Raw genomic sequence first — 17776 nt, 5'->3', positions numbered from 1 at the left:
TCTCCTTTCTTTTTCCCACCAAAAAAAAAAAAAAAAAAGACCTGTCTAAGAATGGACATTACACCTTCCTAAAAAGAGAGGAAGAAAGGGAGGGAGTGAGGAAAGGGAAGGAGGGCAATTATGACAAAAGGAAAGCAGGCTTCCTGAAACCCCCAAAACATGGGGCCTCCCTGGAGGTGCAAGGGGTTGACCACAGCACTGTGAAGCTGTTCGCAGCCTCTGCAGCGCGAGTTCAATCCCCTGCCAGGGAGCTACCCACATGGCACAGCAGACCTCTCCTGACTCGCCCACTGCTCCCCTCAGCAGTGTATTTCAGTCAGTCTGCCTGTTCTGTTCCCCCACTCTGTCTCTGGTGAATCCTCTCACCACCCCGCCCCCGCACCTCTGGCCTTTACCCCAGTTCTTATTATCATAAATAAATCTTTAAAACATTCATTAAAAAAAAGTTAAAAAACAAACACACTATCACTTTTAATGCCTCACACTGAATCCACCCCAAACAGTTAGGCTGGCCTAAAAATTTTAGAAAATACCTCTATATCTATAGCCTTACCTTTTCCTTACAAATTCACAAGGGTCAGAATCTGGAAAAAAAAAAAAAAAAAGTAAAAGCAAACATTAGTTTCAATAAGAATAAAAAATATGATAAAGATGAAAATAAGACAAATCAGAGAGAAGAAATACCAAAAATCACTATTTAGGGATGTCCCATCAAATATGGCCAATCATGTACCCAAATAAATCACAGATAAATCAAAGAGTTAAATTCTAAAAATTGAATTAGAGCAAACTTAAGGGAATATCTACTTATTCACTGGACTTCAATCAGTTGAAGATTGGCCAAAGATATGGAGGACAAATAAAAATAGATTAAACAGTTTGAAACAAAATTTCTGTGTGTGGGCCTCCCTGGTGGCGCAGCAGGTTGAGCGCAGCTCTAGAGAGCTGTTCACAGCTTCTGCAGCGCTGGTTCAATTCCCAGCCAGCCAGGGAGATTCCCATATGGCGAGGCAGACCTCCTGCAGTGTCTTTTATAATGAAAAACCATGTATACCTGGAATGTCCAGAACAGAAGAAATGACTAAGCAAATAAAAAAAGCATGTTTAGAAAAACATGCTTTCCTTTTTTTTTAAAAAAAGATTTATTTTATTTATACAAGAACTGGAGCACAGGTCAGAGTGCAGGAGGGTGAGAGAATTCACCAGAGACAGAGCAGGGAGCAGAACAGGCAGACAGACCAAAAACACTGCTGAGGGAAGCAGTGGGCAAGACAGGAGAGGTCTGCCACACCATGTGGCTATCTCCCTGGCTGCCTGGGAATCGAACCAGCGCTGCCTCACAGCTCTGCACTCAACCCACTGCGCCACGGGGAGGTTCTCTCTTTTTGTTTTTTTTTTTTTTTTAATGTGGGAAAATTACAGGAGATCATCCAGACCAAGTTATCCAAAAAACAATTATAATAGACCTCATAATGACAGATCGTTCCAGATAATCTCTTCTTAAGAGTTTTTAATCACATCTGAGAGTTCTGAAATAACATTTTCTACCCTTTGGAGTGTTTTGGGTAAATGAAAGCGGGAGCATTCTGGCACCAGACAGACATGGCTCAAACCCTAGCTTTGTTACTTATTCACCTATACAATACTGGGAAAATTACGTAACTTCTCTGAGACATAGTTTTCCCTTCTTAGAAAGGAGGTTAATAGGCAGGTTTGTGTAAAGATCAATGACATATATGTAAAGCACCCTGCAGATCATAGACACAGATAGTAGTAAATAAACAGTAGTTAGAATGATTAGAAGCAATTTCAGCAATCAGCAGCTTCACTGATCATGCACTGGAAGAAATAAAGCAGCCAACTTTTGGTACAATATGGTACCAGGGATGAGAGAACAAAAAACCGAGGAAGATGTTGTCTCTCTTGAGACATTTACCGTCTAGTAGGAGATAGCCTATGTACTTAAAAAAAGAAAAAAGTAAATGGAAGTTTTGAAATCCAACATCTTCTATTACACTGCTTTTAAAAGGCTACACTGTTGCATCAGGCAACACCACACCTGACAGAATCAAGAGTTGTGGAGCAAACTGTTTTGGCAGGATGTTGCCGAGAGGGCAGAACCTGGCCTTTTTATCGAGGGAGTGATTATACAGAGTCAATTACTCAGAGCAGGAGGACAAGGAGAAAAATGTTTAGAAGGAATGTATGTTACGGTTATCTGCACTTTAGGGGAGAGGAGTCTGCAAATCCGAATCAGATTTACAGCCCAGTTGTTTTTTTTTTTTTAAAGATTTATTTATTTATTTGTTTGTTTGTTTGTTTATACAAGCACTGGGTACAGTCAGAAGCGGGGGAGGGTGAGAGAATTCACCAGAGCCAGAGCGGGGAGCAGAGCAGGCAGAAGGACCGAAGTACACTGCTGAGGGGAGCAGCGGGCGGCAGGAGAGGTCTGCGAGCCATGTGGGACCCTCCTCCTGTGGCCGGGAAGCATCCGGGGTTCGAACCGGCGCTGCAGAGGCTGCGGGCAGCTTTGCAACCCAGCGCTCAACAGCTGCACCACGGGGGAGGCCCTACAGCCCAGTTTTATGGTCCAAAGTTTGAAGACCGGAATCAGACTTTCTGACCTTTGTTTCTGGTACCTATCTTGTTAACAAGGCATTCTGCTGATGTCCTCTGGACGCAAAGTTACATATCGGTCAACGGCTCCCCAGGTGTTCCTGGTCATGCCTTGTGACATACACTCATTGTCACAGGAGATTAAGCATCCTGCTCTTATATAAGAGGCACTTCTGCAGGGCCATTAGTTAATTAATTGGTTGGGCCTAATAGACTTTGTACTGATAAGGCTAAACTGCATAGCCAGAATGGCGGCTTAAGCAGCAATTTAATTCTATGAGATCCATACTACACTGACTCAGATCTCAGGAAAAAAAAAAGGGAGATCTATGAAAATGCCTCTTGTGTCCAGTCCTGCTGTCACCCATGAAAAGTTAAAGCCTTTCTTCTGTGGACTTTTCGTGTATGACCAAACTTGGTTGCCAATTGTATTTCCACCTCAGAGAGTCAGTGTAACACTGAATCAATCCTAAAAGTCTACAAATTTTGATTATATTGATGAATAATGCTGTTTTCTATTGCCCTTTCATACTATAATGTCACCCACAGATACATAGCTTTTGCTCTCTAGTTTAGAAACACTTTTGACGTCATCTCATTGATTCGATAGAGGAAATGGCTCTCAGGTGGCCGTTGTTATTAGCTAATGTCCCCAACAAATCAGTGTTAGTGTTACAGTGGTTTTCACATGTGTCTGCACATAAAAATCACCTGGGGATTGTCTTAAAATTCCAGGTTCCAGGCCACTGAACAATTAAATCACAATCTCTAGGGATGGGCCACGGGTATCAGTGTTTTTTAAGTAGGCAAGTTTAGAAACTACTAAAATATTGTTTGTTAGCTAAAAACACTGGCTCAGCAATCAAACTGCCTGGACCCAAATCCTGACTCTAGCCTTGGAACTTGGTTACCTAAGTTCTCTGTACCTCAGTTTTATTTATTTTTCTTAAGGCTGTTTGTAAGTTAAATAATACACATACAGCAATTTGTATAGTGCCCAAATATAGTGTTCAATTTGTGCTACTGAGTGCCCCCAAAGTGTGTGTGTGTGTGTGTGTGTTTAGAGTTGGAATGCCTAGATGAAACAAAATTAGCAAAATGATAATTATTGAAACTAGGTGATGGGTACATGGGGGTTCATTATAACACTCTATTATGTGTATGTTTGAAAACCTCTAGAATAAAAGAAGCTATTTTGTATCTCAAATAACTTAGAAATAAAAATCATATGCCCTGAAAACATCAAGTTACTCAAAGTGACTCTAATGATGACAAATATGCATGTGAAAAAATTAAATGAAGCTTTTTCATAAAATGCCATTAGAAATAAGAACTAAATTAGATCATATACATTAATATCATTTTAATTTTCTCTATACAACTAAATTAACACAATTATAAATAAACATTTATCTATTATATCTTTATCCCTAAAATTTTATATTTTCAAATTGGCCAGAATTTAAAAATTTTTTCTTGCATTCGAGGTTATATTGCAATTTTAAACTGGCAGTATCTTGTTATGTGAAGTTAACCTGTGCATTTAAACACAGCCTTAGTCATCTTATTTCACTACAAAGGAAATACACACGCCACTATAACAGAGTCAAAAATAAATCCCAAATCTACTATTTCCTAATTTAGTGCTTTTTCCAATAGCATCAAGCTGCTTCTTCTAATAAGGATGTACTCAAATTGAAACCCTGTACATAGTTGGAGCCAAAACTCTGAAGCAGAGCTGGCTTCCAACATTCATATTTCTTTGGTGCAAGGACAGGATTGCACACAGCCAGCCCATCTTTACTGGCAGATCTTCCTGGAATACCATTCCAGTGTCACTCCCTGTCACCAAATATTTTCCAACTTCTCCTTCCTTAGACAGTAACTTCAGTACTTCCTCCTATTTAAGGTCAGGTTGAAACCCACCTATCTAGTCACTGCAATATTTCACAGACTTGGATCAAAGTGACATAGACTTGAATGCTGGTTCCACAACCACATGCCTTCAAAAGACTGTGTCTCAGATTCCTCATTTATAAACTGGAGACAAAAAATATGTTGCGGAGTCATACAAGTATGAGCGTTCATTGATAAATGTACGTAGAGGGTCCGGTTGTGGTTGTACCCAACGCCCACACCTCTCAGCTACGCTCTAATTATAGACTGTGCTATATTTATGTCTATATTATCATTTCCTTTAGTTTTTAAATGCCTATGCTTTATATTTGTCCTCCTCAGAGGATATAGTGTACGAATATCTACTAGCTGCATACAGGTTTTCCTCACCATCAAAAATTAGAACTTTCCTAGTTGGTATGACTTGGTAAGTTATGTTTGGGTTTGGAAGTGCTGTTACCATTAACTAATGTGGAAAACTTTTGAGGGTTTCCAGATCCAAAAAAAGCCTATCAAATGATATCAGGTAGGAACATTCTACTTTCCTATAGTGGAGGAAAACGGTTGGCTTATTTTCCCAACTCCAACAAGCATACTATGTACTATTTACTAAACAGTGTAATATTTATTGAGCACTTTCGATGTTAGAAGCATTGCGCTGAGCTATTTCCCTTTGTTATGCCACTTCCACTCCCTTGGTGTCCCCACAGCACATAGCACAGGAAGACCAGGGTGGAGGGGACGTGGAACAGGTTGTAAGGCCCACATCCTGGGCTCAGTCTCTGCTCTGTTACTGTGTATGTCACTTTGAGCAAGTCACTTAAGTCCTCTGTGCCTCAGTTTCTTCATCTGTACTTCATAAAGTTGTTTTAAAGATCAGATATTAAATATAGAACATTCAATAAACATAAGGCGCAGTGAGCTCAGTAACTATTGAGTTAATCTAGAAAATGTTCAGGAATATCCATATGAGTGAACTATTTGATAAATTAATCTATTCCAAGCATTAGACCAGAAAGGGTCAAGATAAAGTCTCCATCTTGCCCTCATGCAACTTGCCTTTTAGATGGATAGACAACAATTGTATAATTTAAGATGATGGCTAATTGCTAGGAAGAAAATAAATTAGCACGATGTGGCTGGCTAGGCCTGAGGAAGGGGACACCTAGTTTGAGTAGTCAGGAAAGCATCAGAGAAAATGACATTTAACTGTGGAAGTAAAAGGAAAGCAGCTGCCAGATACATGATGACCTGAGAAAAAAGGGAATGAAAGAGAATCACCATTTCAGAATAAAGACCCTGAAAGAGAATCAGGGAAAGGCACAGCAGGACAGATGGAGGCAAGACCTCTACTAGGGCCAGAGGGTGAAGAGCCCTGGAGAAGACTGGACTTTTTTTTTTTTTTCCAGGATTTATTTATTTATGCATACAAGAGCTGGGGTGCAGGCCAGAGGTGCGGGGGGTGAGAGGATTCACCAGAGACAGAGTGGGGAACAGAACAGGTGGACTGATTGAAACACACTGCTAAGGGGAGCAGCGGGCAAGACAGGAGAGGTCTGCTGTGCCATGTGGGTTGCTCCCTGGCTGGGGATCGAACTCATGCTGCAGTAGCTGTGGACTGCTTCATAGAGCTGATGCTTAACCCCTTGCGCCACCAAGGGGGTCTGAGAAGACTGGCTTTTATGCTAACGCCAATGGGAAGAAACCCCTGAATAAGTTTGCGCAAGGTGATTGGTAGCATCTCCCTCTTAGAGCTAATCAGACCATTATGGCTGTACTATGCCCCGTCAATGTCTGTTTCTTAGTCTCTATCGCACAAACCACCTTGCCCAAGTTGTCTTCTCAAGACAACAAATGAGATGAGCCGCCTGTGCTCGAAGCCATCTGCTGGAGAAGGCTGCCATCTGCTGGGAGAAAGCACAATTAAAAAGCTATTTGTGCCGGAGAGTGAAAGGAGAACCCCTAAACTGCTGTTTCCACTGCACAAGGAAGGAAAGTAAGCAGTTAGCAACATAATAAAGGACGAAATGGCAAAGCAAACTATTCCCCACCTCCTCCTCTGTCCTGACTTCTTAAGGAGTCCACATTTGAGCTAGTCAGCACTAGTCCTTGGTTGTACTAAATGGGGTATCGCTGCTTTGAAGAAAAGGCCAGGAGCACCTCTCGGAACACATCTAGGAGCCATGGGAGAAGGGGGAAGAGAGGCAAGCTGGAGCTTGAGAGAAACAGGAACTGTGTTATTGGGAGTAAGTGTTACTCCCAAGGTGACGGAGCTTTGAGAAGAGAAATGCCTCGTGAACATTTCAGCAGGTTTTGCTCTGTATTAGATGGGATGTTCCCATTAAGATATTCAGTAAGACATACATTACTTTTCAGAGCTGTCTGAAGGAAAATCCACGCTTGTTTTAGGCATACTATTGTTTGAAGACTCGTCTTAAAGCCACCCAGTTCCATATGGGCTTGACTGTGTAAACAAATACTGGCTATCCTATGACCTAAGTTAAGCGACATGATCTGGTGCTATTGTTCGTTCTTGCACAGCCCCCTGGTCTGTGCTCCCCACTGCCTTAGCCCTCAGGGTCATTTGAGCAAGAGATGAAAGATTGGGAGAGGGATATGCTTGAGGGTGAGAAGGCAAAAGTAGGAAGATAACAAGTCTTCCCTTCTGGCTAAAAAAAATGACAAAACCACTAACAACCCACCTCCTGGGACTTCTATTACGTCAAACTAGAGGGAAAAAAGATCAAGTCCCCAAACTATTAAGGGGTGCCTTCTCTTACACCCCTAAATCTGTATTTTTGTGGCATTTTTCCTCTACTTTCAAATCTATTTTCCATGTTCCTTTTCACCAAGAGGTATTACATTAGTAGCGGCACATGGGAGTAATAGGGCATGAGGAGGCTGTCTTATTTTTTTTTTTTAACATGAGAAAATGTGTGTTTATAAGGAGAATTACATTGTCAAGTAAAAAGAGAATAATAATGCAGTGTATATTACCCTCTGAGTAAGAAAGGGGGAACACATACACAAGCACAAGCTTGTACAATATTTTCTTGTATTTCTATAAAGATACATGGAAACTGGGGCCTCGCTGGTGGCGCAGGGATTAAGACACAACCTATGAAGCTATCCACAGCCACTGAAGCATGAGTTCAATCCCCAGCCAGGAGGGTGACCCACATGGAGCAATAGACCTTTCCTGTCTTACCCGCTGCTCCCCTCAGCAGTGTATTTAATAGATTCACCTGTTCTGCTCCCCACTCTGTCTCTAGTGAATCCTCTCACCCCCCCCCATACCTCTGGCCTGTATTCCAGTTCTTGTATGCATAAATAAATAAATCTTTAAAAAAAGATACATGGAAACTAATAAAACTAATAACTAATAAGAGTGCTGACCTGTCAAAGGGGAGAGGAGGGTAGGGTCGGCAAGAAATATGTCCTTGTAATATTTTTATATTATTTTGGGAAGACTAAGAGAATAACAAGATTGAGGATATTGAGAATATATTGAGAATAACAAGATTGATTTAAAACGGACCTCTGTTTTAAAGTATACTACATTTGAGATGCCTGTGATTGATCAAAATGGAGAGATCCAGTGGGTAGTCTAATATATAAGTGTGGGAACTCAAGAGCAAGTGGAATTGGAATAATCAAGTTAGCAGGTGACAGCATAGAGAGACTATTGAAAGCCACAGTTTTAGGTAGGGCTGTGTAGGGGGGAAAATGTACAAAAGGAAAAAGGGTCAGCTGGAGCACTTCAGAGGTCAGGGAAAAGAGAGGGCTCAGCAAATGAGATATTAACCTGGGAGACTGTGATGTCACAAAGGGCAAGAGAAGGAGTGACGTTTCAAAATGGGAGTGGCCATTTGTATTAAATGTTGGTAAGAGAGCAAACCTACTGCTGCTATTGGTAATGTCTACAGAGCACTTATCAAGTACCATAATTTGTTCTGAAGGCTTTACAGGCTGTCAGACATTTTACCTCCTTAACAATCCTAATATAGAGAAGGCACCATTGCAATTGGTAGCAGAGGCTAAGGGAAAAGCTCTTTCATCCAACAATAACTGCTAAATCCTGACTTGTTCCAGGCATTGCTTGAGGCACTGAGGATGAAACAGCGGAAAAGACAAAAAGTTTCCGCCCTCTGGGAGCTTAATATAAATAATAAACAAATAGATATAGACTTAAGGAAATGATGGGGCCAAAGCGTGTTCCTGACAGAGTGATAGGTACACTGTCATAAAGAAAGAACAAGTATTTGACGGTGTCCCAGCAGAGCCACATGCAAGTGAAATAATCTTAAAGTGGGAGGGCCAAGGAGGTCCATGAGGCTGGAGAGCAGAGCAAGTGGGGAGAGCGATGGGGGACGTAGGCAGGGGCAGCGCATGCAGGGCTTTGTAGGCCTGCAAAGGACTTTAGATTACAAACTACGTGGGATGAGATTCTCCTCTGGAGAGCTGAGAGCAGGAACACTGCAAATACTTTTTATGATCCCTGTGACTACTATATGAACAATGAACAGGAGCGGCAGTAGAGCATGAGTAGAAGCAAGAGCCAAGCTGGAAGCTATTGCAGTGGACCTAACAAGAGATGACAGTGGTTTCCTATGAGGTTGAAGGCTTAGTTGTTAAGAAATGGTCATGGTCGGACCTCCCCTGGTGGCGCAGCGGTTGAGCACTGGGCTGCGAAGCTGCCTGCAGCCTCTGCAACACGGGTTCAATCCCTGGCCACCGGCGAGGGTCCCACATGGCGCGCAGACCTCTCCTGCCGCCCGCTGCTCCCCTCAGCAGTGTACTTCGGTCCTTCTGCCTGCTCTGCTCCCCGCTCTGGCTCTGGTGAATTCTCTCACCCTCCCTCGCTTCTGACTGTACCCAGTGCTTGTATAAATAAATAAATAAATCTTTAAAAAAAAAAAAGAAAAAGAAATGGTCATGGTCATCTGAAATCTGATGCATTTCAGATTCAAGGTTTGCTAATGGCTTGGAGGCAGGGTGTAAAAGAAAAACAGGTGTCAAGAATGATTCTAAGGCTTTTGGCCCTGAACTCCTGGATGAATGGTGGTGCCATTGGTTGAAATGGGGGGAGAGCAAGTTTGGGTATGGATGTAGGGTTCACTTATGGACATTGTTTACATGCCTACTAGCTATTCGATTAGGAATATTAAATAGGTAATGGTATAAAACTCCAGATTTCAAGGGAGACTTTGAGGCTAGTCTGGAAAGTTACCAGCATACAATAAAAGACATGAAACTGATGACATCACCCAGGGAACAAAGAAAGTTCTAAAAGAACTTGAATGAACTGAGTCATCAGTCACTTCAATCTAGAGGCTGGAAAGAGAAGGAGGATCCAGGAACGGAATCCAAGTCAGGATCAGTGAAGTAGGATGACCATGGAGGCAGTGGTAGGTGAAGTCAAGTAAAGAAAACTTCTAAGAAAGAGGAAGTGAATGTGTTAAAGGCATGAGATAAGGATGAATTAACCATTGACTCTGGCAAGACAGATCAGTGTGACCTACAAGAGCAACTTAGCTAAGCAGAAGAGATGAAAGCTTAACTGAGAACTATGAAGAGAATGGGGAGAGAGGGCGGTGGAAGCAATCACTTAAAGATAACTATTTTGAGGAATTTTTCTCTAAAGAGAAAAGAAACAAGAGCAGTATCCAGAGGGGCAAATAACAATAAGGGAGGAGTCTTGTTTTTAAAGATATTGCTACTTGTTCATGTGCTAATGAGATTGACCGGTGGAGAGCACAACGATGCAGGAGAGGGAAGCTAATTATATGAGCAAGGAACTTAAAGTTAGATGGATGATATCCAATATACAGGTTGAGAGTAACAAGGACAGTTCATTATTAACGGGGGAAAAGCTACTGTATACATGTACAGGTGCTAGCAGATTCCATGTTAGAAAATGAATTGGGAAATATAGTATGATGGTCAAGCAGCACTTGAGAACCTGCTCGAAGTTTGAGATCAATTAGCACAGTTGCCTGTCTCTTATCATTACATGTTTTTCAAGTGCAAGCAAGAATGGGATTTAAATAAACATGAATAAAGGAGGGATAGGCAAGAGAGCTAAGAAAATCTTCAAGGGAATGATTCCATTAGTGGTCATGGACTATGCGATGAGTAGAGAGACAGAAGGACATAGATGGTGATAGGTAAGGAAAAGTTAGCAGCATCAGTAGATGAGTGTCCCTTTGAAGCTGAAGCTTTGATAAGAGGGGGTGCAAGGAGTGAGTGCTTAGAGATTAGAGTGCTTTAAAAAGTCTGTAAATGGTACAGCAATTGATGTTATCAAAGGTTAGGGTAGTGAGTACCTAAGCTAGGGTGAAGAACAGGATCATGACAAGTGAGGTCAAAGAACTGAGAAGCCAAGTGGATCATCCATTTGGATAATGAAATCTGCAGACATGAAGACAAGGTTGGTGACAGAAAGACAATAAACCGGGCTTCAGTGGAGTAAAGGGGAAAAAGGCTTAAGTATGTGGGTTAAGGAGGGAATGATAGTGTGAAAATGGAGTTATTCCTGAGTCCAGATAACACTTTATAGACAAATCTTCAGTGAAGAACAGAAATATTGTGGTGCATGTTTGGAGAAGAGGGATCTGAAGACAATACGGGCTCAAAGATTATTTCGAGATGGAAGATTCGAGAGATATATGTGTCTCATACTGGGGCAGGTTTCATTAGGATGGGGAAATGGCTGATGTGGGAGAGGGAGGATATAACTTCAAGAACAAAGTTCTTCAGAACAATAGTGAGATGCAAAGCACAAGTAGAGGATTCTGTTTTTCATAGAGGAGGTACTTATTCTTCCCTGAAATACGAACAAGAATCCATGGGTACAAATTTGCATAAGGCAATAGAATAGCAGAAAGAAAATAAGGGAGTCCATGACTGACTGTTTCTATTTTCTCAATAAAATATGAGATAGTGTTCAGCTGTTTGGAGGCCTCGGGTGTGAAGTTTGGAGGACTGTAGAGAAGGCATTTAGTCATCTCAGAAATTGAGAGAATTAACTTAGCAGGAGGAAAAAAAAAAAGCGGCCTTGCTAGACAGTGTTGAATGTCCTATTGGGATTCATAGCTATGAAACGGAAATAAAAGTGGTCAATATGATTGGGTAATTTTGTTCAAAAAGAACCAGCCGCTCGGATGTGGGCAGGTGGGTGAGTGGGTTCAAGCAACATTGGGGTTTTTCCAGGAAAAGTATGATGAACAGCCAAAAAGGCAATGGGTGGTGGAAGATGTTGCAAAGAATAACTGAAATGATAGACCATTCTAGAATGGAAGCTGATGAAGAGGCGTTAGGGAGAACAGAAAGTTTAAAAAGTGGTCAGCCACGGGTTAAGAGCCCAATGTGGACCAAGCGCTGTTTTGGGTTGGGTCATCAATGTGAGGTCATAAGAAAGCTGGTGTGGTCAGAGCAAAGGTTTATATAAAAGTCCTGTCAGCCCTGTTACCTGTGAACTTTGTGAGGACCCAGCACAACAGTGAGTGCTCAGCAGTATGCTCTGAAAGCTCCTCCATGAGTGCTTTTGTTATAGCTTTAGCAGTGTAATAGCAAGTATTAAGGGCTACCACGTGCCAAACACTAACAAAACCACCCTCCCTTCAGGGACCCCTCTTTTTAGTTGCAAAGAAAGATAATAATGATAAAATCTTCAGTGCTATAGGAGACTTAATCATCAGAGTGGCAGTCCAGAGGAATGCAATGACTAAAGGGCTTCAAAAAGAAGCGGCAATGGATAGTCAAGGACAGCTGGGAGGTCATCTGGTGGATTTTCCATGAGAGTCCCTTGCGGTCCAATGACAGGACTGCAAAGCAGCAGTATTGACACGGTCAGCTTCCTTTAAAACATGGGTGAAGTTTTGCGTGCAAGCCTTCACCTACAACCCCCCACCCCCACCCGCAGTTCTAGATGGGTCAGGGAGTCTCAGTGCCTTGGAGGGGCCCCAACACCTACCGCTCAGGGAAGCTAGTGGAATCCGTGGCGAAAAGCTGGTCATCACAGATGTGGCGACCTCTGCAGTGGCGCCGGGTTGCAACTGGACTTCTAGGGTCTTGGGGGGCCGGCGGGAGCGAGCATGGGGCCTGTGGGGCTTGCGGGGCTCGTCAGGGAGGCAGCTGGGCTTGCTGGGCGCAAGAGGCTCAAAGGGAGCACGGAGATCGAGATCGAGGGCCTCGTTGTGCTCGCTGGAGTGCTGGGGTGCGCTGATCTCTTGGGACTCAGAGTAGTCCTGGGACTCATCGGGTCTGCAGGACTCAGGGTAGTCCTGGGACCCACTGGGCTCCTGGGACGCGCGGGACTCGTCCGGCTCTGGGAACTCATCTTGCTGGTCCGACTCGGGTTCTTGGAGCTCCTCACACTCCTCCAGCTTGTCTGCTTCGAGGATCCTGTGTACTAGGGACTCCTGGACGCTTTTAGAGTAACCGCCTTGCTCTGCCGCGGTGTCACGCTCCTCGGACACTGCGGACGAAGCCGAAAACTCCTGGTTCTCCATCGGTGCCTGGACGCTCCCGGGCGCGCGGCGCCGGCGCCTCTGCGGGCTGCGGGGAGCTGCGCGCGCTCTGCGCGGTGGGCGGGGGGCGCTCGCTGCCCCGCCCCAGACCGCTGGGCCGGACCCCGCGGCCACCGGAGGACCCTAACACCCCTTAACCTCCCTCCAGCCGCATGTTCTCGGGTTGCCAAGGGGACGCGCGGCCGCACGGGCCCTCAGCGCCCCAGCTCCGGTGGCGCGAAGCCAGAGGCGCGGCGCCCGGGAAAGTGCCGGACTCCTGACCTGTGTGGAGAGCGAGGACGCTCGCGTGCCCTCGGTTACGGGGACCCCGGGGGAGAACAACCGGCTTCCAGTCTAGTTATAGCGCCCGCCATTTCGAAGAGCCAGGTCTCCGTGAGGGTTCAGAGGGTCCTTGGCACCCTAGGTCTTTGTCATTCTCTTTTTTTAGATTTTTTTATTATTATGTATTTAATCAAGAACTGGGGTACGGCCAGATGTGCGGGAGGGTGAGCGGATTCACCAGAGACACAGGGGGAACAGAACAGGCAGACTGATGAAATACACTGCTGAGGGGAGCAGCAAGCAGACAGGAGAGGTCTGCTGCGCCATGTGGGTATCTCCCTGAGCGGCCGGGAATCAAACCCGCGCTGCAGAGGCTGTGGACAGCGTCACAGCACCGCGCTCAACCGCCTGCGCCACCAGGGGAGGCCCTAGTCTTTTTCTCTTAATCGTGCTGGGAGGGATGCCGAGATCCACACTATTCGGAGCCCCTCCTTCACTAGGATTGACTTCTATTAGTTCCAGTAGCAAATGCCCAGCAATAGGAATGAATGTTGTGGGAGGAGGCGCCACCCAACCTGACTTTTGGTCCTCACTTAATAGTCAAAAAAATCTCCGTTTTTTTTTTTTTTTAACTTTATCTGCATATGATGTTCTACACACAGTCACAAAGAAATACTGGTGGATTAAAAGTACTTTCTGCTACAACTGGGCTTCTTATTACAGGGCACTATGGCTAATGAAGCGAGCTAAGAATCATATCTATAGATCCTACAATTATCTTGTGAACAGCACAACTTCTGAGGACAATGTATTCGTGTACACACATGTGCATTGTATGTGCCTCCCCAGCTAGAAGCAAGTTCCTTAATGACAAGAGATATTGTCTGTCCTCGTGTATTCTCAGTGCTCAGCACCGTGAGTGACTGTGGGAATCTGTCTTTTCTGTTGCTTTCCTACCTAGCATCCCATCCCTGTTCTTATATTAGAACCCATTCCATAGTTTAAGGGGGCTAATCCTGCTCCCCATGCCAGGACTGGGTAATATGACTACAAGGGTTGGTTCAGTAATAACTATGTGACCCCAATAGAGTCATCCAGTACCCACCCACTGTTGCGTGGGACAACACTGCACTGACAAATGGGAGCCGTGGAGTAGGCTGCAAAATGCAGGATGCTGCTGAAGAGCAAGATCCTGGCCCTTTTTGTTGACACAGGTAATTGGTTGAAAGGAGATTAAAGAAAGGGGAAGGGTGTAGAAGATCAGGGATTGTGAGTCTGCCCTCCAGGCACTTCTTATCTACTTGATGATACACCCTAATCCCCAGCCATGGTTCTAATCTTATCAACAAGGCGGTCCACTGATCAGCTTCTGGGGTCCCTTGTCATACATTAGTCCTCAGCCCCCCCCAGGCCTTCCCGGTCATACCTCGTGATGTATAAGTTGGGAGTATGTGTTATGCATCGGTCCTCAACCCCCTGGGCATTCCGGACATACCTTTTGAGGTACATGTTATGCATGGGTCCTCAGCCCCCCCACCCCGCCCCCCACCCCGGGCATTCCGGCCATACCTCTTGATGCACAACCTTCCCAGTGTGGTCCAGCTTTGTGCTCTTGTTTGATTTGAAGGGCTGAAGGGTTGGGCTCCTGTTCCTAACTGGCCGGGCCATTTTGACCTTGTTTAGGTGTCAAAATGGCAGCCGAATAGGCTGCCTAGGAGTAGCAGACCCACAACTCAGGAGATCTCCTGGATGGCTTTGTTATTTATATTTTTATATTGAGGTGATGTTGATTTACAACACTGTATATGGGGGAATATAGTCACACTTCCTCAGTTGTGTGTCACCACACCACAGCCACCATCAAAACACTCATAATCTTTAAGCTATTGGGCCTCCTTTCCCCTTAGTTCCCATGCGCAACCTTCCTACCCCTCTAGTAACTTCAATTCTGCAGTCAAATTTCTAAGGTTTGTTTTGGTTTAATTTGGTCAGTTCCCTTGCCTTGTTTCTTTATATTCCACATATGAGTGACATCATCCAGTATTTGCCTTTTCTCCTTGACTTATTTCACTTAGCATAATCCCCTCCAGTTCCTGTTATCAGCTTTAAAAGAGAGGGTACAATGGAAAAGAGTATGGAAGTTACTCAAAGATTAAAAATGGATCTCTCTTATGGCCCAATAATTCCACTCTTAGTTATCTACCCAAAGAATACAAAATACTGATTTGAAAGGAAACTTGTACTCCCATGTTCATTGCAACACCATTTACTATAGGCAAGCTATGGAAGCAAACTAAATGCCGGAAAACAGAGGAGTGGATCAAGAAGATATGGTTTATATACATAATGGAATGTTACTGAGCAATCAAAAAAGATAAACTGATGCCCTTTGGGACAACATGAATGGAGCTGGAGGGCATTATGCTAAGTGAAATGTTGTATGGAGAAAGAAAAATACTGAATGGTGCCACTTATATGTGGAATATAGAGAAAACAAATGAAAGATCAGATAAAGACAAGCTGAAAAACTAACCCTTAAAAGCTATAGAACTGAAGCTATGAGAGTGGGAGGGGCAGGGGTGAGAAAAAATTGGGGAGAAAGCACAGTGGACTATAGTAGTGGATTCTGAGTGCTTTTGGTGGTGGGTGCACTACAGTAATGACACCTGAAGAGGGGGGATCCTGTACTTCAAAATACCAATAACAATGGAAACCAGTGTTGACTCAATAATAAACAAACAGAGGGTCCACTTTACTTTGGGGTCATGAGCTATGTGAATCTTGGGAGGCAGGCCCTTGCAGAGGCGATCTGAGAATTAAGCCAAGCACAAGTTATCAGTATCAAGAGATGGAAAGACAGCCTTATTATCTTGGATAAACCAGATTTTCAGTATAGTGAACCCCCCAAATTGAATTTTCTTTCACACACAAGTGAAGTTGAATTTCCGTCATTTTTAACTAAGAGTTCTGACAAATTTCCTGGCATGAAGATGTTGACTAAACGAGTAAATGAAAAGAGATGGGCGCTCTAAGAGTGCTAAGTCTATAGTTGCTGAGGCTGGAAGGTTGGCAAGAGAGGCCAGATTGCACTAAATTTTCCAAGGTAAATCTCGCTACCCCCTGAGTCCTGCTAGGAAGACAGCTAGCCAGCCAGCTTTTTTGATGACATGCCATCCCATCTTAGCTGTATGCCATTTCCTTTGGAACTCCTGCGACTTGTATGTCCCTTGCAAGCCAGAGAGCACATCAAGTCCCGGTTTCAATCACTCCCAGCATCAAGCAATGACCACCATGTTTGGCACTCCATAATTGTTCACTGAAGGGAAAACTCTAGCCAAACGCTAGTTGTCAAAATGCGGAATCTAAAATCCAAAATCAGGTGGTGATAAAAATAAGGCTCAGCAAGGAAGAAAAGAGATATCATGCCCTATCTGAAAGCTTCTGGCACACCTCTGAAAGAAGCATCAAGAACTTACGAATGCCTCTGACCATGCTAGAAAACATGAGATACCACATAGAGGCAAAGTTTAGGGCTAGAAGTAGACTGCATTTGATGGAGTCATTTTCCAGAGTGATACGTAAGAAGGTTACAAAATTGTCAAGTAATTTGGCCAGGACCCAGTTCATGGAAATCCTTGGGACAGAGGTTGAAATCCTGAATCACTGTGTGATCCAGTCTCACAGACTTCCTGATCTCTCAGCATTCACAGAATTGAAGAGAGTTAGGGCCTTGTTCTGGATCAGGCTTTGACTTAAGACACCGTGGTGGCTGGTTTGCTCTTCTATCCAGGCCACTAAAACTGTCTCCACCTCAGCAGCAAGGCCGCTTCCCTTTCTTGTCATTCATGTGTTCACTGGAGTAGCACTTGTAACTCCTTCAAGAACTTTTCCTTTGCAACACAACTTGGTTAACTGGCTCGAATGGTTTAGCTTTCAGCCTATCTCCACCTTCACCATGCCTTCCTTACTAAGCGTAGTCAATTATAGCTTTCTTTTTTTAAAAAAAAAAAGATTTATTTATTTTTGCATATAAGAACTAGGGTACAGGCCAGAGGTGTGTGTGTCTGGGGGTGAGAGGATTCATCAGAGACAGAATAGGGAACGGAACAGGAAGATTGATTGAAATACACTGCTGAGGGGAGCAGCAGGCAAGACAGGAGAGGTCTGCTGCACCACGTGAGTTAGCTTCCTGGCCGGGGATCAAACTCATGCTGCAGTGGCTGCAGACAGCTTCATAGTGCTGCCTTGAGCCACCAGGGAGGCCCCTTCTAGCTTTTGATTTAAAGTGAGAGATGTGAGACTATTTCACCTAAACATTTAAAAGGCCCTTGTAGGGTTATGAATTGGCCTAATTACAGTATGGTTGGGTCTTAGGGCATAAGGAGGCCTGAGGAAAGGGAGAGAAATGGCGGAGTGGCTGATCAGAAGAGCCACTAAAAAACAAACATTTATCAAATTCACTGTCTTATATG

The 17776-nt window shown here is 44.0% G+C and overlaps 1 protein-coding gene across 2 annotated transcripts in view; it reads right to left on the bottom strand.

The window, feature by feature from the left end:
* THEGL (theg spermatid protein like) overlaps positions 1–13065 on the bottom strand; it is a 36896-nt gene extending 23831 nt beyond the window's left edge. For both annotated transcript variants that reach the window (XM_037530320.2, XM_037530321.2), the window contains exons 1-2: positions 12488–13065; positions 554–584 (exon numbers count right to left, since the gene is read on the bottom strand). In XM_037530320.2, the coding sequence (XP_037386217.1) occupies positions 554–584; positions 12488–13025 (569 nt within the window). In that variant the 5' untranslated portion in view covers positions 13026–13065. The remainder of the gene's footprint in view (positions 1–553; positions 585–12487) is intronic.
* Positions 13066–17776: the final 4711 nt, after the last annotated feature.

The sequence above is a fragment of the Talpa occidentalis genome, unplaced genomic scaffold (genome assembly GCF_014898055.3).
Source record: "Talpa occidentalis isolate TD23 unplaced genomic scaffold, MPIMG_talOcc4v2.1 talOcc4.6, whole genome shotgun sequence".
NCBI classification, from domain to species: Eukaryota; Metazoa; Chordata; class Mammalia; order Eulipotyphla; family Talpidae; genus Talpa; species Talpa occidentalis.
This window is presented reverse-complemented; position numbering and strand designations above follow the sequence as displayed.